A 25,000-nucleotide genomic window follows, 5' to 3' on the forward strand; every position below is an offset into this window, starting at 1 on the left:
TTTGCATGACAACAATGGCACCCTTAATTCAGGTTTCACACCATGATTGCTAGATGTATCAACAGACAACATTTGCATCACACCCTCACCACCCTTGGAAACAGGCATCCCAGGCCCACCATGGTAACATGGTGCCCCAGGGGGATGCGATGAAATGGAGGGCTGATAAAGGAGAAATATAATTCATTAATTGGGACATATAAAAGGAAAATTAGATGAAATATTAAATCCACTACAGTGCCAATTACAATACATATTTTTAACTTACACTTTAATGTATGTCTAGGTAGAGCAAGGCACACCACATAAATCAAATTCATATCCAATATTCTTGCCATCAACATTAAATTATTAAGGTCAATAGGAACTGGCAGACTTTGTTTTAACATTTAAACTTTAGTCAAAATGATGCATTAATGCACCTCCAGATCCTCGAATGGTGTGTGATGTGCAAAGACAAATCATGTGTAGCAATTTGGTATTTTTTGATGAATAAATTATTTTGGGGCAACATTCTATATTTTGTACATTGCTCCATGTACAACTAGCATAGATATTGAAATCAAAGCCGGAGAAATATGGAGTATGATGACATTCCACATTTCACACCATTTCATCATGATATATGAGAACTAATGATCAGATAATTTTCAAAATTAAAAAAGAGAAGTGGCTAGAAGCAAAGTTTCCCAATCAATTTACTTTGCACAATCAGCTTTGACCATCTTTAAGGCATTTTCAATATGGAGGATTAAGGTATAGGAAGAATTATAAGAAAAATCATTATCAGCAGGTGACAGGGAAACGGAGAATATTTAAAACACTAAGCTCTTACCATTAATCAAATACACATCTCCTATGTTGCAGAAAGGACTATTTGTTTCACTGCTACATTAATGAAAATAATTATTACTGTGTCCCACTGATACTCAACAACTGATGCACACAAGCAAATAAAGATGCTACAACCCACAACAGAAAAATATCATGGAGAGATTATTAGAAGTGCTTCCTATTACCCTGGACATATGTGATTTTAAGAAACTTCTGATTCACACCCTATTTAGATTTTTCCATTAAGAAATGACAACACAACAAAACCAAAAGCTAGTTTTATGGAGAGAGGAGGCTTCACCTGGTACAAAGCCCTAGATTGAACATTCAGAGCTGTTCTCAGAACTGCTAATGATTAACAAGAGCCATTGGATTTCCAATATCCCCTGGCCCATGGTGCTCTCTCCCCACTAAAACATACCAATCAGTTTTATTATTCTGTAAAAATTGAAGTGAAATTTCTTTACTCTCCTTAGCTCAGAAGCCCATTCTCTTTACAATTTTAAAGAACCTATAAACAGATAAACCTTCTCTCCACTGACACGAGCAAATTTTTTTGATGAAATAATAAGGATCCAAATTGGAGATAGATTTACATTTGCACTTTAGAATTTCATAGTTATTCCAAAATTATTGTACACTCATAGCAAAGGAAATCTAAAAAATATAATTTATATATAAATGACCAAGACAGTTGCAATGAACATGTGATACATGCATTAACACATTCAGTGTATTGTCTATTTTCTTACTTTTTGATAGTTGCCCTCAAAAATACCAGAAGGTAAAATAAGCCATAAAAATTTCTCTCATCACCTTGGATAAAACAAAATTGCCACTTCAATGAATTTGATAAAATAGGTATGACTTACTTTTAAATGGGATGGCACTCCTTCCGCATTATTATTCCATTTCACAGCCTTCAGCGGAGTTAGTGCTACATATGGTAATGGGGCCAATGATGGCGATGATGCAACAGGAGAGGAAGATATTGAGGCTCTTACTAAAACTGGTAAACACCGTTTTGCAATTCTACTTTTAACTTTTGACCTGTGACTTGACCGACTCCTTCTATGTCTCCTCCTGTGACGAACTTTAAGCTCTGTGGTAGCAGCTACAGCACTCTTTGAGTTTCTTTTATAAAGAATACAATTGGTGGTACCAACAAGCTGCAACCGAAACCCAGCTCTAATGGGCACAGCAGCTTTATAAACAGTTTTGGATGGTTTCACGCCATCTATATGAACCGACTTTGAACTTCGGGATGATTTTACCAATGGCAGCTGCAAATTAATGGAATTATCTAACACTACATTGGCATCTTGTAAGTTGTATTGCTTAGAGTGATTTTTAGTGGAAGTAGATATTTTGTTTATTTTCTCAGCTTCCACATTTATTTTGGAATTAACCGTCGGCCTTATTGGAGGTGTTTCCGGATGGTGTTCTGTTTTGGCAATGCTGACTGGTGGAGCTTCCGATGGTAATACTTTCTGGGGAGGTCCAACTGCATGCCCATAATCTGACACTATGCTCGCTGATGAAATATGTTTCCTATTCTTTGGCTTGACATCACATTCTTTGCTTAAAATCTTATTGTTAGTTGCATTCTTAATGGTTTCTTCACCCTTGCTGTGCCTCAGATCTGCAGAAAGAGAAGAAGTTTGAGCAATTTACTCTAATGTTATAGGATGAACCCCGTCTTTTATTAATAGAATTAAAAACTTCTATAAATAATTACTTCACAAAAATTTGATGCCACTGATGTGTACCAAGCTAAAAAGTCCAAATAACAAAATATGCAGAATTTGCCAAAATACAACCTTCCAATAGCTTAAGAGGTTTGTCCAAATAGATTTGAAAACTTAATTTAATTGCTGTTATTATTTTTATTTTTGAGTTTCAGCAGAAAAGGAGAGTCTTTTTCCAGAAGTTTTTTCCATGGACTTTTGTATTGCATGCCTCCTTGGGAGAGCAAAATAAATAAAAGGTAATTACATAATAGTACTAATTTTAGAAAATTACAACAGAAAAACATCAGCAAAAAAGATACAGAGGGGCAGCATGTTTGCATTATTAGCCAAGTGCCTGAAGGAAAACAAAAATTCCTAAACTGAAAATTATTTTATTTCAATTGAATAAAAAATTACTTAAGCAAAAATATGAATTATAAAAACAATTTTTCAAATTGAGTGCAAAGGTTTTGGGTCGCCCATTAATTACATCATTGTTGGACAACTGACCGGAGGGCCTGGGTTTGATTCCCAGGCAAGCCTCTCTTGGCACCTGCAGCTCCCCCTAAGCTTTGTGATTTTTCGGGAACCAGATCTTCCTGGGAAACCATAACCGGCACAGGGAAAGGAACTGGCCCCCATACACTGATATGTGAATTTCACATGCCATTCGGCTTAGAATTGGGTGAACCCAAACTTCACCTACCAAATTGACCTTCAGGATGATTAGAGTGCTTATGGTTTTTTATTCTTGGAGAGAATGGGGGCAGTAGCAATGTTTTTACATTGACGGTGAGAAAAGAAAGCTAGGAAATATGCATTGTGACATACTGCAAGGTGCAAAAATCTCCATTAGGGCTCCGATACCAAACACACAGTCTTGACTTCCTTGTGCCAAATCATGCTGATTTATATTGATGGCCACCGAGGTCATTTAGAATTCAGTCCCCATCACACTACCTTTACAAGCGTAAATGGAGCGTGATGGGGGACTGAGGGTCAAAAAACTTCACATAATTAATGGACATCACAACTAATTCCTTGGCCTAACTTTTATTTTATTATTATTCATAGCATGTGCTCAAACAAATACACCACTGAAATCCACAAAAGTACATCCACAATAATTTTAAAGTTCAGTCAACTATTATCAACAGCATGTAATCCTCAGTCACACATTTAAATGCAATTGACGGGAGGTTTAGGACATTCAGATTTTTCAACCTCATGATGCTCTGATTGTTCTCAGAAATTATCACAAGAATGAAGCCGTGACTGGTACATCCTGCATTTCATAGCCCCTTGAGCGAATCAGTGAGTGACAAAATACTACATCCAGTTTTAAAATAAAAAGAGAAAATAACCAGAGAAACAATAAGCCCTTGGGTAAGAACATACATAGATACATACATATACACTCACATATACACACACACACGTGTGTATATGAATGTGAGTGTCCTTTTACGTGTTATCTATTTTATTTTGTGTTTTATTGTGCCATCCAAATGTTATATATATATATATATGTATATATATGTATATATATATATATATATATATATATATATATATATATATGTATATATATATATATATATATATATATATATATATATATATATATATATATATATATACGTACATATATATATATATATGTGTACATATGTATAAACACACACATACATAAACTTGTTCACATACACAAAATAATATATATTTTTTATTTATCGTGCATTATTTAGCAGAATAATTCTGGAAATTTCCTAAGGCCCTTTTCAAACTAGTGAGCTTTAATCCAAATAAATCACACTATACATTTTGGCAGAACTACCAATCAAGTAAACAATTATTCTATGAGATTAAATGTGCAACCTGCAAACCTGTAGGTGTCTGATTCTGAAGTGCAGATGGAACATCTCATGCAATTCCTATCCACATTAACTGAACATGCACCATTCACACAATTTTTTGGGACATTACAGAGGTACTACTAGGAACAGCCAATGACACAAAGGCATGAAAACAGATTGCAGTATCACAGAAGACATCTGCAAACACTAAGCTTACATTCCTGTGTCTGATCCTGGTTTCCCAGACTAGTTCACTTTAATTGTCGAACTTAACGCAAAATATTATGTTGATTTCTCAGATTTACCTACCTCTTTTCTTCCAAATTTTCCATCTCCCATTGAGAAGCATAGAATAAAAATCTTTCAGATAAAACATTTAAAAAAATACTGAAACGGTACAATGGTAATGTACCCAATAAATTTTTAAAGTTCAAACTATATAGGATATAGATGCAACATTAGTTTGACTAAATATTGAAAGTGGCACAATCAAGAAAAATCACATTACAGACCAAGTGTCTTCAGGCTATATTTGTTGGAGCAATAAAATATTAACTGTCCTCAGGTAACAATATATATATTCATAAAGAACACTAATAATGATGAATAAATGCAGTTTATCAACTTCAGAAGTTATCCCCTGACATTTCAAATGTTTAGCTGAGCATATGGCCCCTTTCTATAATTTAGAATCTTTGATGGCCAAAAAATAAACTTGCCTCAATGCTACATAGGGAAAATATTTATTAAAAATGAAATTGAATTCATACTTATATTTATCAGAATTTGAAATTAGGATGAGCTAATAAAGCATGCAACCAAATTGCTTTGTCCTCGAAAATAACATGGTTATCTTAAGCTGAAGGGTAACCGGCAAAATCTACGGTAACTGGCAACAAGAGAAATTACAAACCACAAAACTATTCACTCTATCAAAACTATTCACTCATAATTCTCAAAAACTCTAAGGTTTTCCCATTATTGTTTCGAGTCATTAAAATTTCCAGTTTTTCAGAGAAATCAATTATGGCTGACCATCCTGTTACAAGAATTTCTTTTTGCACCATATATCATAAATTAAAAGTCTTATCACTGGAGCGGAGCTGAGGAGGCTACTGCAATCACATATTCATAACTGTTTTTACAAACTTAAGGCATTATAATGACGAATTGGTCAACTAAAAATTTTGAACCAAAAAGAGCCTCAAATCACCATCTCATTTTTCACTAAAACTCATATTTGGTTCTTTCTTCAACTTTTTTCTTATCTTGCATTTCATACCTACTATTTCTTATGCAGTAAGTGCAGACAAAATCCTTATTTGAAGTAATTTCTGGGCGTTTAACCCCTATACTAACGCAATTCATACTGCCCTACTTACTTTTTTTTTTGACTCTCATTCATTCATGCCTTTCCCTTGCTGAGAATTCTAACATTTATCACCTTGAGAATCGCTTTTAGTACACTGACCAGCAAATTTTCAGTCAACCCCTTCCACTAAAACCATTTACTCTTCCCTAACATACATAACCATTTGGTGATTGGACTTTCCTCCACTCTCTTAATATAACCAAACAAATAAGAGCAGTTAACTATTTTCATACATTTCTATAAACAGGGCATCTAATCCTCATCTCTTATGACCGATTCATCTTGTACACTATTTCTCATATCTCTAATACAAAAAATTACAATACCCACATACTATATCAACATTTACACTTTTCCTTGTGTACCCTAGTTTTGCTTCCCTATAATAATATGGAGAGGAGTGCACTTTCATATACTGCCATTTTTGCTTCAGGCAATCATTTATTTTTCACAGAAAAACTACCAATAATATTCCTGCCAGCATTTACCTTTTCTACCATATTTCACAAGCTTTCCAAAAAAGTATACAAAACCATCCACTAGTTGAAATATTTCAGTGCTTACACAGAGAATGCAGCAATTCTTCATATTAGCAAACCCTAATTTCATTCTGTATGTATTTACTCTCTCTTTCATTGTCCCTGTTACCTCACAGAAGCTATCCAAGGTCCCCATAAGGTCTAGTCAACTCACAGCCAGCCGTATTGCACCAACCATTAATATAGGGACAGGTTTAATCACATCTTTAATTCTTACACCTACCTTATCTTTCCATCAATCTGCCTTACATTTTGCCATTCAAATATTAAATAGCTCTGATGGCATTAAGTATCTTTGTTTCATACATACTTTATTTGAAACCAATCACTCAAAGGCCCAATTCACGTTTACAAATCCCTTATCTGTCATAAGCTATTCCAAATTGACAATTGTGCATTTAACTCTTACACATTGCTAAATGCATGCAAGTATTTGTTGAAGTGTATACAAATGATCCCTGCATCCTCTACCTGGCAATAAGCTGCACTGTGAACCCCACAAATGTTGTCAAATGATACCATCTGTACTCTTTCAATTGACACTTTCACAGCTTAACTCAAAGAGACTAATTTCTCTACATGTAATTCTTACAGTTTATATAAAGGTAAATTATCAATAAATTCAACCAATCCATTCATTCAACTTAAGTTGCTAAAACATGTTTAACTCAGATGAGTAATAATAATCTTTCTACTGAACATGAGGAATTCTCCAAATATGTCATTTATGCCTGAGGTTTTTTCCATTTATGCAAATTCTCAAAGCTGTAATAATGCCATTCATACATAAACACACCTCCATTCATTCAACTTAAGTTGCTAAAACATGTTTAACTCAGATGAGTAATAATAATCTTTCTACTGAACATGAGGAATTCTCCAAATATGTCATTTATGCCTGAGGTTTTTTCCATTTATGCAAATTCTCAAAGCTGTAATAATGCCATTCATACATAAACACACCTGCATTCTTTTTCACCACCTAAGAATTAGGTTTTTTAATTTCTACAAATTATTACACAAAATATCTAAGTATCACAAGTCTCTAACTTTGCTTTCATCTAAGACATTACCACTATAGTGGAACCTTGCACATTGAGCACCTAGGTTAGCAATCAATTCAGAATTTCAAAAATTTTTGGCCAAATGTAAGTAAGCAGTGTAGAGTGAGCCCCACTCAAAGCAGTCAGAAATTACTGGTCAATATGTTGACTATCTTTGTCATTCCAAATGTATGACAAGGCTGCATATACAGGAGAGGTTTGGGGAAGCTCTCTCATTCCTGTCCAAAGAGGTCCGTCATGTATACATTATTCTGCATGCCAGGCATTGTCAATCTCTGGACTTGAACCACATAAAGCATCCCAATTTATTTCGGTTTCAGCCAGCCACGCAGGGAGGGCACTGCTGGGCACGGGCACGACTGAGGACGGGCACCTTACAGAACAGATGATATTCTCCTCGCATTCAATTGCATAAACAGATCAAATGTTAAATGTCGAAGGTTAATATTTTCAGACATATTCGAAGGACGTGATAATTCTCTCAGTATAAAACAATTCTCAATGGAGGACACATCAGATGCAATGTCTGCGTTGTCCACACCATCCGATTGGTTAATACAAACATTGAATGTCAAGGAGTTGTCCTTAGAGGATCTATACGTCCTTGTGAGTGGAGTATTCGTCCAGTCAAACGTAAAGTTCGAGAAAAAAGGAGACTAAGCAGTCGGTCTTTCGCTGCCTTACTCCACAAGGGTGGAGACCATCAGGAGCAAATTTGGGGATTGGGAGTCCTACATATCCATCAACCCATTGTCGCCACATCATAGTGAAGACCAAAGCAGCCGTTTTTTGGAGTTGACGAGGAAGAGGGCTGTGGGTAGTTCTTCATCGAAATCCGTGAATGGCGAAGCAGGACCCTCCAAACGCTTCAAGACTTTTAAGTGACGTGATAAGGAAATACAAGGCCACGACTTGGAGTGAGTTATATGATTTTACGAATGCTGATGAATGGACAAATTTTCGCAGCAACAATCGAAAACCTGCATGAGGGAGGGGATTACCTTTTACAGTCACTCATGCGTCCTGCTTGTAGTGTCATTCTAGTTCACTGGTGTAACCATGCTTCGAGTTGTGCATGTGTTTGTGTGGATGAACTAATGTATATTCATATGCATGCTTTAACCCATATTTGTGTATGAATGGCTGTTGCCCTATCACCTCCCACCACATGCTCCACAGTAGCCTTCAGGTTGTTGCGTAGGCATAATCTAGATTAACATGCTCTTACTAGGGAAAATTTCAACATTTCATAATTAGTTATTTTACATGTTACGTCAGGGGGGGCTTAAACCATGAGCCACGATGAACTAAGAGAGCACCATGCGACACTGACACTTCAGCATAAGGATAGACACATTTATTACATTTCTGCAACATGAGAGTCATGACAAATAGCTGAGATTGAGAAAATAAAGAGCACCAAAATCCAAGAAAATTACCACTAATTATCTTATTGTATTCTCTTTGGTATATCAGTCGAGTTACCATCAGAGATTAAAATATTGAATCAAGCGCACTAATTTGACCACCGTGTTAACTTAAATTAATTATTGACAAAATGTCAATCATTGTCACTTTCATGGAAGTAAATTATTTCCCAATCCTTTCAGTGTCTTGATGACTTTGATAGTGAAAACATAATCACTAACATTTTAATGTTATATTAGTCAGTTTCACAAGTACTAGCATCACACAACTGATTCCTCGTTATGCTATACTATTATGCAAGTACCCATATATTTAGCAAGTAGTAAATTATAACAAGAATTGTAACATTACATCAATTGGTATATTAGTGATAAAGGCATAAATCTCCAGCCATGTTCTTCATTTATCATTTCCAATTAACAAAAGGGGGACCATTTCTCAAACCTATTAGTCAACTGAGAACTGCCCTATATACAATTTGAAACTTTCAAATGCCACACCATCTATGCCACCATAGGCATTATTATTTCTCCAGTTTTCGAGGTGTTTTAATTCTGAAGTTCTACTCATTTTACATTTTCATACTTTCTCTTAGTTTACAGGATATTTATTTGACAAAGGGTTATATTTTTATCTTCAGGGGCATTAAGTCTAAGTAGTATTAATAAATTTTAAGAACAAAGTTACATTTTATAAGGGCATATATTTTTTGTCAGATTTTTCAAATTGTTTATAATGTATGGTAGTTCTAATTTGTTTAGCTTAATTTCTTTTCATTATTATCCATATTATTAGCATCTCTGGGTATTTTGTGTGTAGTTGTTTTCTCTCATATTTATTTTGTTTGCAGAAATTCTCTCTCTGGTGCCATAGTTCTTAATTTCACTTTTCCTAAGCTAGTTATTAAATTGTACATTAAATATTCTTAAAACTAGATTGGTAGGTTTAAGCTCATTAATTCCTCTCATTAGCAGATTTTGTTTACTTGCTTAGTTTTTGTAATGCATCAAATGGCAGAGTCCAATTATGAAGATTTTGTAGATGAAATGGAAATGATAGGTGATGGGACCAGGGCTATTCTCAGAGGGAAGGTGTATTTAACCCTATCATTAAGTATTCAAAACGACAATTTAAGGTTCTCTAAAGCTGGAGTCAAGATGCAGTATGAGAAAGTTTGGAAGTCTGCTTCATAAGGCAGCAGCGATCAGTGGAAAGCATGCAGCACTAATCCTCTAATTGCTAAATTTTCTCCATATTTTTGGGTAAGGGCTAAAATTAAATACAAAACATTCTAATTGCAAAAATTAATAACATTTTCTGAAATTTTAACAATGACCCCCAATAAAAGGCCACAAGGAGACACCTACGAAAATAAAAATAACTGCAGAAATGAAAAGTAAAATCTTTAAAAAGAGAGAAAAAGATGTGTGACTGACCCAGCATGCACATAAAATTGGTCTATATCAGCAATCTGCACTATCCTTATGAATAGGGGTAAAATTAAGGAGATATATGCTCCAAAGGGCATTACAAGAATATCTATGCAATGGTTACATATTCTTAACTACGCTGAAAGGTTGCTTCTCATATGGATAAACGAAAAGCAATTGCAATACAATTCTATTAATAAGAACATAATTTGTGAAAAGGGAAATGTGATTTTTGCCGACCTTGTTAAGAAGATGCCAAGATCATCAACAGCTGAAGTATTTGAGGGAAGCCGTGCATGTTTCGAGAAGTTTAAAAGAAACAGCAGCCACGGTGTTGAGGCATGGTGAAGCAGCAAGCTCCAAAGCAAATGCAGTAGAGAACTTCAGCAGTAACTTCAACAAGCTCGAACATTCTGAAGGGTTACCTGGCACAACAGGTTTTTAATTATGATGAGATGCGTCTCTTCTGGAAAAAGATGCCGAAGTGAACCTACATATGTAGATGTAAAAGCAGAGGAGAATACACTGCCTGGCCAAAAGCCAATGAAAAGCCATCTCACACTGATATTCTGTGCCTATGCAAGTGGAAATTTGAAAATTAAACCCCCAGCTAAATTACCACTCAGAAACTCTATCAGCCTTCAAAAAGCATCAAGTCTAGAAGATCAGGCTATAAAAGTGGAGTGGAGGTTATAGGAAACAGTTGCATTGTACCATGCACATGAAGCATTGCCCTAATAAGGCAGTGGCTATGCATGCCAGAAATATACTAAATGATAATGATGAGTCACATTTTCACAAAATTTTGTAGAAACAGATGTCTCGAGACAACTTTCTAGTAACGAAGAATTAGGAATGTATCATAAATAATAAAATAATTATTTCAATTCTTTTTGGTTTTTACAAATTTGAGTCCACATTCCAGGTTGCTTGATTCCATGATAGAAGAAAATATGAAGATGACACACAATCCTAAACAATGTATATACAATTTTCTTTGAATAACCTTGTATATCATTTAATTTTTTCAACATGTAATATATTATAATATTTTTTATTAATTTATGTGGGAAAATGTTTTCACTAAATGATTGTTTCACTTCATGAAAAAGATCCTGGAACGACTTACGCGAACTGTATGAGGTTCACTGTAATTCTTTTAGCAAAGGTATTTGATCATGTATTTTTGGTATATGTTTTTGTCCATGAATTTTTTTGTAAAGACAGGTTATTAGTGATTGCTTAAAACAGAGCTCATGCAGACCAAGAATGTGGTGGAAGTGTTTTGGAAAGTGGAAGATGAAATTTTGGACATATGCCACGTCCCCAATGCAGGGCTGCAACTGCCAATTTGGCCACATGCAAAGGCCAAGACCAGGGCAGTTCTGCATTGTCTAAGAATTGATTATAAATAAAGGTAAAATATATTGAGTGAATAATGCACTTCTTATAATTAATGAAATCGTAGGATATGTTGGATACATTTTTCATAGAATCACAATAAGAAAACCAAAATTATGCCAGTGACCTACACAGGGAGTTGCCACTATATATGCATATACCCTCTCATACAGGTAATGATATCATCATATCCTACACATCAAATCCATATTACATGGTGATGAATCCTAACCATTCATAGTTTTTTTCTGTTTTACTCTCTCCACTATGAAGAGTATAAACATGCAGTTCTTGGGCAAGTTATAACATTATCATTGTAATTAAGAGTGCTCCTTTTAAGATGGGTGTCCTTGGTCAAATCTTAGGTAAAATCGCTGTAACATTAAAAACACATTTGAAACTATAACTATAGCAACAGATTTTCAACTGTACCACGCATGTATTCCCGTACCAAATATAACTTCTCTGATTTAATCAAAAACATGCTAATACCGAACATGCCAAGCACTTAAAAAAAAGAGACTATCTCTTGAAGTATTAAAAGCAACGCATTCTAGGATTCAAGAGCCCAAATCTATATAAATGTTCACCTGCTAACTATACATTGATAGGTACCTGCCTTAAATATTCAAATTTCCATAACTTTTGAATACTGCCTCAGATATTCTGATTTCCCGATACATAAATATTTTCTAAGGCTATGCCATTTATAAAATGGAATAAGAACACTCTTAACTACCTGCACAGCACATATTCTCACTATAACTATATTTTCAGTTGGCAGAATCTTATTTTACCATTTAAGATTCAGACAATGATGACGAGAATGAGGGTAGGAAGTTTGGGTATGAAGACCTTCAAAATGGTGTTGAAGCTTTGGCTGGCAGAGGAAATATTTTCAGAAGAAATTATTTCCACTTTTGAAATAAATAAATGAATTTAATTACTCTCACTTTTTTATTCTCTCCCTCCAGTACAATTTTTATGGTTCCTCAATTTCTAATTCTACCCTGTGGAGGTCCTCTTCCCTCCTTCCTCTCCGTTTGAGCATTTCAATGTGATTATTACTTTGTACACAGTGTAAAATCTTACATTGCCTTCTCGTAAGCAGTTTTAGATGATTATTACTTATTCCCCTCCTCTTCGGTGGCCCTGGTGAGATATAAAAAAATATAAAGACTATTAGCACTCAATCAATTAAAATTAAAGGCTACATTCGTTTAAATAACATTCAGCACAGACCACAAGTATTTATTTTCAAAGGAATCATAAATTTCATTTCCATTGAATTCATTTACTCTTGAACAAGGGTGGAGCATTGGACTACACCCCTCAGCTTCACTCAAGCCATGTGAATTAAACACACCGTTGGGCTTACTTATAGAGGAGCTATTTGTACACAAAGTTTGTAAGAAAGTATTACGAACAATTTTTCCTGCCATGATGGTACATCGCAGTGCACTTGTACCACACAGGCTCGATGGTGGGGGGGGGGGGGTCTGACTGGATGCTACTTCGTTCAGGTTAGTTCGTATTTTTAGTACCCCTGTTGAGTGATTCACTGAAAGTGCAAAATGCAGCAAATGATTGAATAGCGGTATGCCATCAAATTGGGTTGTTTTGTGTGCTGGACTGGGGAAATCGGGTATGAAGATGTTGGGCGTGATTTGCCAAGTGTTAACGGAAGAAAGCATTCCACAACCTGTAGTTTAAAAGTGACACAAGTGCCAGGGATTTCAAATTTGTACACCTGGGCCCTTGGTCAGTATTCCAATGCTCTACCCTTGGACTACCACGTCACCCATACAAGTGTGTGTGTTTTTATATACACACACACACAATAGAATTCCGTACTTACACTTTTCTAGGTCAAAGAAAATAGTAATTTGCTGGAAAATTCAAAATGCACGTAAAGGAAAATTTTCACTTTTGCATGCCAAATTATTGGAGTCAATGTAATAATATGGACATGGAAATAGAGAGAACTGTAAAAGAGCAGATTTATTATAATTTATCACTTAAATTATAGCTCTTCTCTTTTATATGAGTTCACGTAGTTCAAATTTTGGTCACTAAGGTGCTTGAACAAGTGCCAGCCTGCAGTATTTAAATTACAGTATAACTTAATTACAAAGAATTTGAGGGGACTGGCCTTTCACTTCATCATAAATGGGATTTCATTATGTCATATGTTTGTTCTGAACTATGCTGTTTGGTGTGAACTGTTGCATGTAGAGATTAATGGTCCCTATTATTTTTAAGAGAATGAGGTTGCAGTTACAGTGTATTGTGATCCCTGTCTGAAAATGATCGAAGATTTTTTTCTACCAAATCTTGATGAAAGGGATGTTGGAAATATGCAGTTTTAACAGGATGGAGCCACGACATGAACCACAGAGAGGGTTATGTGAGACCACTTCTCCAAGTGCCTTTGATGGGTGATCTTCAGTGATCTGCGTGTTCACCTGATTTAACCCCTTATGACTTTTTTATGGGATAACACAAATCCATCGTGTACCCTGACCATCATATATTACTTTTATAGCTTGTGTTTTAACAACACCAAATCAGCAAGTTATGCTGCCACACCCTGTATCACTAAGATAGAAGTGGAATCATTCATTTTCACCAGAATCTCGTTTGATTTTTTTCATTCTCTTTCTGGAGAAGGAAAAACTAAAATGTTTAAACCATAATATCAAATCCATCCCCATGGTTACAAGAAACATTGCTTGTATGTAAGAGAATGGGTGGCAGTCAATACATGATATAACTTCAGCGAAGTATGAACATTTTATCAGAAATAAGAGATATTTAAGACATTTTAGAGCTAATATAAAGCGACATTGCTGAATACCCGATTATTCTCTATCCTCATTAATATTAACAATGAATTATCATTAAACTCACCAATAATTCACTATCACCATCATATGAACTCCCATCTTTCATAAATTGACCTGGCAACACCTCCATTATTAGGTAGTCTGTATCAGATGGAAGTAACAAACCACCTCCACCGCTTCCTTTTGGTATGCCTTATTCTACAAATGATCATACACAATTACTCTCAAATTCCATCATATAATAATAATAATTTATGCAAAAATATTGGAGTAAGAGGATGTTACTCACCTTAGCAATATTCGGCTTGGATGTTAATTTCATCCTTTTCTATTGCGCCTTTAACCTTGCCAGCCCCATCCTTCTCCATGCTCAGCTTTAAAGATCCTCACAATTTCCTGCTTTCTCTTCATGCGTCTGCTATCATAGCATTTACTTTCGATCATTATTACCCTCTCCCTAACCAATTCGAACAGTTTACTTCTCTTCCCTTAACCATTTCCAGATTTTACTCTCTCATTAATCTTCACCGTAAACAACCAAATCAAAGTTTTTAAAAGTATATATCTCAATGACATAAAAACTAGGAAGAGCACGAAACTTAAATACCCTAAACTTAAACAATGCAGACAAAAGTCAATAGAAACTAAGTATAACTACAAGGTAGGGTAAACTATGCATAGAAAATAAAATCTATGAAACCTACAGTGAAAACTGAATTGGCAAAGCAAACACAACACCGGATTTTGGGACATCATTTCAAAAAAATTGCCTCAAAATGTAGTTTCATTTTTTGATTTCATCTAAATGGTAAGATAATAAATTAACAAAGGAAAGAAAAACAAAATCTTACACCACAAAAATTACTAACTTATCATGCAGAAAATATAAATGTGTAGATAAATAAAAAATCCCATGGAAAAACTACAAAATAAATTAAAATATTCTAATGCTAACCTTATACCCTAGAGAAAAAACTAAATTTTCATAAATGAATGCAAGCAAGATTACCATTATGGAATGCAAAATTATCTACCATATTTGATGGCATATATATGACACACCATTTTTACCAAAATTTTAGTTTAAAAATTACTAATGTTTTTTACATGAAAATTTTAACTTAATGGGTTAACGTTCGATACCGAACATTTTTCTTCCAGATCAGCACTACCTATTTAAATTGTCAATATATTTAAATATATGTTTACTTATGTTTAATATTTATTATAAAATTGAAAATTGTTGTAACTAGTATTGTTATTATAAAGCTACTAACTATTACATGTGTATATGGTGTTATTTGGTTCTTGATGTCAAGAGAAATTCAAGCTCGATTTTAAAAAAACGCGATCACATTCGATCACAACTGATTATAACAAAACAGCATATGCTGTTCTTACTGAGAGGAATTGTTTTAAAATAATTACCCTAAAAAATATGAAACAGGAGACGAGATTAATCTAAACAATTCTATTTAAACTTCAGAGCATTTAGACTACCTGAAGGAGCAAGGAAATGGAACAAAAGCAAGGGCATTTCAGTCTACCACCAACTTAAAAATGATTGTGCTACTTAGCTTTTCTGAAACGTAAAAACTAAATGGAACACTCAAGTTGGTGAGGCGTCGTGCATTTGCATGAACTGTTAAAACTTTTTCTTGTTACGGCCTACTAAAATGAGGGTGCATATTATACACTGTCAAATGTAGTAATCTAAAGAGCCCATGAAAATAAACTAACCAAACTATAAACTATCAAAATAAGTCTGTAATCTATAAGAATAATTCAATTTGAATGGAATGAGCTATTTCAAGATTGTACAACAATTTCTGACATGAGAGCCAAAGTAGTTTTAAAATTCAAACTTTCAGGTGAAAGTTATACGGTGATGTCAAATGTTATATATTTGGCCTGCAACCTTGATCCATACTTTAAGTTGGTCCCATGCACTTAGCCCCACACTCTGGGCTAAAACTACTAAATTTCAGTCTGGAACCACACCTCTCTTAGGCCCAGACGATATTCAACTACTTCAACTGTAGGTTTGACTGAATATCTATGAATACGGCCAAAAATGTTAAAAAACGGAATGAGTTTGAATTGCTTAAAAACAAACATTTCATAGACATAAGAATTTTTCTTTGCCATTGAAATTGATTTATCTAGTTTTCATGGTCAAGGTTTTTCATTCATTCACATTTCCCATACAAAGACAAATTTACAGTTTGAAGAAATCACAAAAAATATTGCCATAATAATTAAAAATCAAAATGAATAATTAATTACTAAAAAATGAGTCAACATTATCAAAGTTGCAACCCAGTAAACCAATTACCACATTCCAATTCTTAGGAGACTTACTCATATGGTGAGTCATCCCCATTGGCTTAATCCCCAGCCCACATAGTTCACATATGACAATGTAGAAGTCATCTTGCTCTGGGCAGAATCCAAAGAGAGTCATGTCTGAAAAAGATCAAAGAAGAGAGGAAAAAAAGATGTACTACTCATAATTAAAATAATAATACACACACACGTGTGTGGGTGGTCTGAAAAGTAAAAAAAGAAAAAAAAGTACATGGGTGGTCTGAAAAGTTTCTGAGCTCAAAAATTTCAGAAAAGTCTTGTATCTTTGTTAGGTCGGAAACTTTTCAGACCACCCTCATGTGTGTGTGTGTATATATATATAATTTATTATTGATTAGGTAATCTACCGGTTAAGGTAGGTTTTTGGATGGACGTAATTACTATATATATACATATATATATATATATACATATACATATATATACATATATATATACATATATATATATATATATATATATACATATATATATATATACATATATATATATATATATATATATATATATATATACATATATATATATATACATATATATATATATATATATATATATATATATATACATATATATACATATATATATATATATATATATATATATATATATATATATATATATATATATATATATATATATATATATACACATATACAGGTATATATATATATATTTTTTTTTATGGTAATCTACCGGTCAAGGTAGGTTTTTGGATGGACACAACTACCAAACAAATATTTTATTACCTCCTGGTTGTGTTATATATATATATATATATATATATATATATATATATATATATATATATATATATACATATATATACATATATATATACATTATATATACATATATATATATATATATATATAATTATATAATACATATATATATATACATATATCATATAAATATATATACATACATATATATATACACATATCATGTATATATATAATTATATAGGTTATCAAACCAAAGGTTGCTTTGACAGTCAAGGATAGAGCCCATCTAATATCCAACTCAACAGAATGTGAAATTCACACATCAGGGTAGAGGGGCCATTTCATTTTCCCATAGAGCCTATGCAAGCCAAGAGAGCTTACACAGATCAGGAGAAGCTGAAGATGCCCAAAGGCATCCCCAGGAGTTGAACCTGGGTCCTCTGGTCAGTAGCCAAGTGTTTTACCCGGTGGACTACCACATCCCATTTATGTATGTATTACATAATAAACTAAAATAATGGACATGACACAAATTAAGTTGGAGCCCCAGGTAAAAGTACAATTCAATTTTCACACAAAATACTCATTAACAAGACGCATAGGCTATTCTCTGTAACCAAGGTTTGGTAGGTAAAACCAAAGCTTTTGGCATTGGTGCACATGTGCTTGGATGCAAGTCTCTCAACTGGTGGTGAAGAGGGAGTCAGCTGGGTACCATGGGCAGACACCAAATCATTAAGTACTCCCAGTGGCAAAAGCATACCAAGTATTTTTAGGAATGGAGAGTGGGTGAAAATAAAGGTCTAACAAAAGCCTGGTGGGTTAGGATAGAAGGTTGAGCTAACCAATAATGGCACTCAAAAATTCTATGGGAATGGCTTGATATTAAAAATAATTTTTCCCCTTTGAAATACTCTTGAAAAACAATTTAGAACAATAAAATTTTCTTGAAGTTTTGAGATAAGTTTCAAGTTTTTTACCATCAATTGTGAAAAATTAAATTATCCAATGGTATAGTTTTCTGAAGTCAACAGCATTAATTTAGCTAATAGCAAATACCTCACTACTAAAATAATTCAAGTAAAACTAGCATTACCTGATTTTAATTTAATATCACACTACGAGAATAGTCCTAGAAGTACCCAGCCAGACCTAGAGATGCCGGTAGTTGTTTGAAAAATATTTATTTATTTATCGACTTAATTGGGCGAGGTTGAGACTAATAGTCCCTTCTTCCACCTAACCTTACATTACAGATATTTGACGACAATCACGTACAACCAAGCCCTAGATGGAGGGAAATCCACCTAGGTGGGAATCGAACCCACGACCTCTGGGTTGGTAGGCGAGGACGTTACCCCGCCGCAACTGAGGCCGGCTGGAAAAATATCACTGTATAAGAGAGAACACAATCTATAAAACATACATTTCAAGTTTGAAGATGTCAAGTTGTTTCGTATTAGTTTGGCAGCCATCAATAGTGAACGTTTTCAGTGAATATGAGAAAATTGGTCATAATTATGTGATACAATATTATTTGAGAGGCCTCAGCCCAACCAATATAAAAGCTGAACTGGATTCTACTCTGGATGAGTCGGCTCCTTCATTTACAACAGTAAAATATTGGGTAGCAGAGTTTAAACGAGACCGTACAACCTGTCAAGACGAGCATTGCATTGGTCGACCAACTGAGGTGACTACTTCAGAAACAGTGAAGAAAATCCTCAAAGTATACTGGATGATTGTCCACTGAAAGTGCATACATAAGAAGCATTTCAAAAAGTGCAGTACATCGCAAATTAACTGAAAATTTGGACATGAGAAAGCTGCGTGCAAGATGGGTGCTCACACTTAAGCAAAACCAGTGTCATGAAGATGCTTCAATTGAGTGTTTAGCAAGGTTTCACAGGACAAAAGCAGAATTTTTGCACAGTTTCATAACTCTGGATGAAACATGGGTCCATTACTTCACACCTGAGACAAAAGAACAATCAGAACAATGGATTCAAAAGGGAGAACTAGCTCCAAAGAAGGCGAAGACTGTTTCCATTGCAGCCAAGGTCAAGGCGTCGGTTTTTTGAGATGCATGGCGGATAATTTTCATTGATAATCTTGAAAAAGGAAAAACTATCACCAGCGAGTATTATGCAAACTCGTGGCAACGCATGAGCAAAGAAATCAAGCAAACACAGCCACATTTGGCTAAGAAGAAAGTGTTGTGTCATCAAGACAATGCACCAGGTCACAAATCCATTATTGCAATGGCCAAAATTCATTAATTAGTTTGAATTGCTACCTCATGAACACTATTCGCCAGATTTAGCTCCCTCAGATTATTTTCCATTCGCAAACTTGAAAAAATGGCTTGGTGGCCAAAGATTTTCTAACCGAGAAGACATGATGTCCTCAGTTAATGGCTATTTTCAGGAGCAAGACAATTTTGTCCAATAAGTTTGATACCCTTTATGAAAAGGGTATCAAACTTATTGGACATCGCTGGGAAAAGTGTACAGAGCTGAAAAGAGATTAAGTTAAAAAAAATTTTGTTCCAAAATTTTTGTTTTCTTTGTTGGGTCAGGTACTTCTGAGACCACCCTTGTATGCAGGGTGTACCACTTCACCCTGGAAGTAACAATGCAGAAAACTCATCACCAGTTCTGCAGATCATAACTATGACAGTATATACCCTTTTTGGAAAATTTAAAAAAATATAGGTACTGTGAGGATCAACTTGTAAAATAAGGGGAGTTTGATTGTAATCAAAGCTTTACACTTGAGAGTTGATGAAATTTATTTACCAATTGTTGCAATGAGATTAGCTGAACTAGAAAAATTCTACCATCCAGACATCACCAAATTATTTTATCAAACATTTTGGAGCACATCTCTGCATGGACTTTCCGAGGATTCATGTGCAGGGAAAGCTAGGAGATTCATCTTTCTATCAGCTACCTACCTATTCTCTAGCCTACCATACCACAAAAACATGATAGACACAATATTTTCCTTGATTTGCATTTGAAAATCATTCCTTGTGAGAAAGACAGGCTAACTCACTTGACGATGGCCATGTCAGGAATGACAACCATGACTGCCCGTGATGAAACCACTCACATTTCTCTTGGGTTCCTATTGATCATGGCCACTACTTATCATTTACCATCAACTCTAACCACCTCTGCTACCATATTATACTCCTCAACTCAGAAAATTTTGGTTGACCAGACTGGACATTATACGATAACTCTCGAGTGATTAAATCTGTTCCATAGCAGTTAACTATTTGCACAGAATACCTCTAGGCAGGTACTAAGGTGGAGAGTAAGCAATTTCCATAAATCAAACCAACCAAAAAATTGATTAATCCCACGTACTGAAAACAGTTGAGGCATCTTCCTCATGGTTTAGAGAATTTTCAAAATAAAAAGGATTTGTAGGTGATCGTCGATATTTTCAACATACTCTTCATAGTTTACCTTTTCTTACCTTCAATAATTTTAAAATTTATGGAATCTTAAATATTTTAAATTCTAGCTTAAATATGCCCATGTACACCATCAATGGCATTATTTGGCACTGGGTATCACTGCAGCAACTTTTGATATTGTTAATTACTTTTTTGCTGAATTTCTTAGCTGAGATTCTTCAAACTTTCTGATTTTTTTCGTATTAAGGCCATCATAACACACTTAGCTATCTGAGGTGAACACTTAGGCCTGCTGTGAGAATGTACAAGCTACCTTTATGTTTAATGGCATGTCAGGCAGTCAATCCTGCTTGTACTGCACACCAATATACTTTGCATTAGGAACATTGCCTTCTCTTATCATGGAAACATTCTCTAAGTTTAAATAGGACTGAATGAAAATGGAATATTAAAAAATTTCACTTGCCTTTATTGTATTTGAATAGGACCCTATGCTAGAAATTCTAGCAGTGCAATGGAACTCTTTCCTTTCTCATTCCTATTAATGAAGTCCTATTCCTGTTTTCCCAAGTGGACATTCTTCCAACATGCAATCCAGCCAGAAACTAGTAATGTTTCAAAATACAATAAATGGGGAATTAAAAATTTTCCAATTGATAAGCGACTCACACATAAAGGGATGGCTCTGATGGATCTGATCTAGGACAAATATCTCTAAGTCACAACAGAGAACATGGGTGCTGGTTTAGTGAAGAGACCTTCGGTCTTACCAAAGCAAAAGGGTAATAGTTGATTTTCAGAAGACTGACAGCGGAGGTCATTCACACCATTAGGAATGAATGAGGAGGAAGGGTGGAGAGAAACCCAGAATTGGCATTACCGTAATCTTAACGTAAGGTACCAAAGGGGTCTGCAGTTTAACATCCCATCCGACAGATGATGTACTCAAAGTGTTCTCCACGAAGCACCTCATAGGAATCATAATGAGACTGAAAAATCTGCAGTCTCCAGGAATTGAACCCAGGCCTTCTGGTGGGAAGCTAATATGCTCGCCATCACAACATCTCGATCCCACAAAGCTGAAGACTTCACAAATGGACAAGAGTACACAGCCAAATATTTGAGGATGTGGATAGACATCCTAAAACAGCTGGAAATACTACAATATTCAATAAACCATTAAAATATAACTCATTACCATTTTCTCCCTTCACACCCAAATCCAATACATCCCCCAGTTACTTTCAGAAAAACCCCAAAAAATACCATCCCTCCAGAACTAATTCTCCAACATTCCTCCAGTAACTATTTATCAGCAATCTTGCTTCCCGAATCATCACCTCTTCCACCATATAGAAGTGGGGACCACTGTGTAGTGTAAAAATCCCTCATAGTTACTTGAATATTCTACAATGTAGTGAAAATAGTGGTGATAGATTCATTTGTTTCCTCAATGGCCCCATTGGCAGCGGGATAAGGTCCTTATCTGCCAACAGTAGCTTGTGACCACAATTCCCACAGATTTCGTCCACCTAGGGCTAAGGTGTCAGTGATTCCCTTTGCTGTTATTTCTATGCTATAAAACTCAATTTATAGGCCAATTAAGGTAATTTTGGATATTAATTTCTCATTCATGATTCACATTCATTTGTGGAATTATGAAGTCTCATATTATTTTTAAACTGACCATTGACATGGAATTAAATTAATTAGCAACCTTAGTAAGTAATCATGGGTTCTAGGGTATCTTGGAAATGATTGAGCTTAGTTGGAAACAGCATAAAGGGTTAAGCATAGGGGGAGATAGGCAGGGTTACGGCAGCTGGATATGAAGGTGTGCTTAAGGAGATCCACATGGTAGGAGAGAGAAAATGAGACTGACTAAAAGGAAAGAACTATTTAGTCAACTGATTATCCAGTAACATCAAGAGAGAAGGAAACAGTCACTGAAACAGCAAAAAAAACCCAATTAGAGCCCTTTTTTATGTTTACTATGTTTAAACATTTTCCCTTGTAATATAGTAACCTCTTTATTTTCTGTGATAATGGATGCACAATAACACCGGGATAATAAAAAACCATGGATTTACGCAAAAAAGTTAGTCATAATATAAATGAATACATACGTTGATAATTTTTTTTTATTTTTCAGCCATTTTATAAGGGTAGAATAACAGATTTACAAGAGCTCAGAACTATCAGTGGAATGTATTTTCCTCAGAAAGCTAAACCAATTACATGGCCAGCCAACACAAATGACAGGCAAAAGACAAATTTCGAAAAAGGATCGCAGATACAAATTCATCACATAAAATTTATTAAAATAATGCAGCGCAGGCAGTTAATGACTCATTTGTTGCATAGTAAATTTATGCAATTGCTAGCCTTAAAAGAGAGTATGGAATTCTCAGGGCTATGAATGCAAGAAAACAATGATAGTAAAGTATAAGTTACAGAAAATGTTAAAATTAAAATATTGAATAATAATTGTAACCTTATATTCCGTGAAAGTAAACACTTTAAAAAATGCCCACCATCTTCAAACTTGTATTTATTGAAAAGTATATCAAAGATTTAAAGCATTTCATTATTTATACAAATGTTTAATTCATTAGAATAGGGAAAAGAATATCATGGAAAATCCAGACACTCTTAATCAATAGTATACTGTTTATTGCGTGTATACGTGTGAGTATATATATAATTATATATATATATACACATATATATATATACATATATATAAATAAATATATATACAAAATTACAAAAGAGGTCTGTTCAAAATGTATCATGAATTTTGAATTTTCGTGGGTTACTTGATTTCATTTTTGATTTTTGTTGCGTTATGTTGGTACTTATGTCTTTCATACCGAAAAGTTCGGCCATTTTGAATGCTCAGTTAATTATTGATAGCTGTTTTGCTTGGACGTGTTTCAGCTTGTCTTCGATATTTGCCTGTTCCAAACAATTAATCATAGAATCTGTATCAAATTTTGAGTGAACAAAAGAATTAAATGCACGGACATATTCTGAATATTGACTGCGGCATACAGAGAAGCTACCTTGGATTAGCTGCAGGTACCCAGAGACTTGCCTGGGAATCGAACCTGGGACCCTCTGGTCAGTAGTCCAACGCTCTACCCCTGAACTACCACGACCCACATATATTTGTATATATATATATATTATTTATACATACATATATATGTAAACCATAAACACAGTAATCAACCCAAAGGTCTGTTTGGTGGGTGATGGTAGAGTTCACCAGTACTAAGCCCAATGGCATGTGAAATTCACACATCAGGGTAGGAGGTCCAGCTCCTTTCTCTGTGCCAGTTATGGTTTCCCAAGAAAATCTGATACTCGAAAAACCACATAGCTTACACACACATACTACCTTGATCAAAAAGTTCCCGGAATAACCACCGTGTGGCGCTCCCATCGTTCCGATTTGAGTTCTGTTTCTTTTGTTAAATTGGTACATCTGTTGTTGATATTCCCTTTAAATCTTAGTGTCATAACTTGACATTTGCAAAAGTTACGGTCGGTTTTCGGTATGTCCATCAGTGCTTCCTGCGATTTTTCCATTACTTCCTCTCGGCTGCTAAAACGCGTTCCCCGTAATGGTTTTTTAACTCGATTGAACAGAAAGAAGTCACAGGGAGCCAAATCAGGTGAATTCGGTGGCTGTTGGATGGTATTTGTTGCATTTTTCGTCAAAAAATTACGAATAATGATAGCACTGTGCGACGGTGCGTTATCATGGTGCAAAATCCACGAGTTTTCTGCCCACATTTCTGGTCTCTTTCGGCGAATTGCTTCACGCAAACGTCTCATAACGCCCAAATAATACTCTTTGTTTACTGTCTGGCCTTCTGGCAAAAATTCATGATGCACTACACCGTTGTAATCCATGAAAACCGTCAGCATTGCCTTCTTTTTTGACTGAAAACGACGTGGTTTTTTTGGTCT

At 34.7% G+C, this 25,000-nt stretch overlaps 1 protein-coding gene and 1 long non-coding RNA gene across 2 annotated transcripts in view; both read right to left on the bottom strand.

Annotated features, from left to right (window-relative positions):
• LOC139698404 (uncharacterized) overlaps positions 1-25,000 on the bottom strand; it is a 48,373-nt gene that overhangs the window by 18,788 nt on the left and 4,585 nt on the right. The window contains exons 3-5 of the mRNA XM_071597301.1: positions 16,862-16,966; positions 1,707-2,476; positions 1-162 (exon numbers count right to left, since the gene is read on the bottom strand). The exon at positions 1-162 is cut by the window's left edge and continues 150 nt beyond it. Of these exons, the coding sequence (XP_071453402.1) occupies positions 1-162; positions 1,707-2,476; positions 16,862-16,966 (1,037 nt within the window). The remainder of the gene's footprint in view (positions 163-1,706; positions 2,477-16,861; positions 16,967-25,000) is intronic.
• LOC139698405 (uncharacterized) lies at positions 12,609-15,490 on the bottom strand. Its single transcript, XR_011702917.1, has 3 exons — positions 14,790-15,490; positions 14,565-14,698; positions 12,609-12,806 (listed from the first exon to the last, which is right to left on the bottom strand). It is a non-coding gene; the product is annotated as an uncharacterized lncRNA (long non-coding RNA).

The sequence above is a fragment of the Hetaerina americana genome, unplaced genomic scaffold (genome assembly GCF_022747635.1).
Source record: "Hetaerina americana unplaced genomic scaffold, ioHetAmer1.1.p SCAF_85, whole genome shotgun sequence".
Classification (NCBI taxonomy): Eukaryota; Metazoa; Arthropoda; class Insecta; order Odonata; family Calopterygidae; genus Hetaerina; species Hetaerina americana.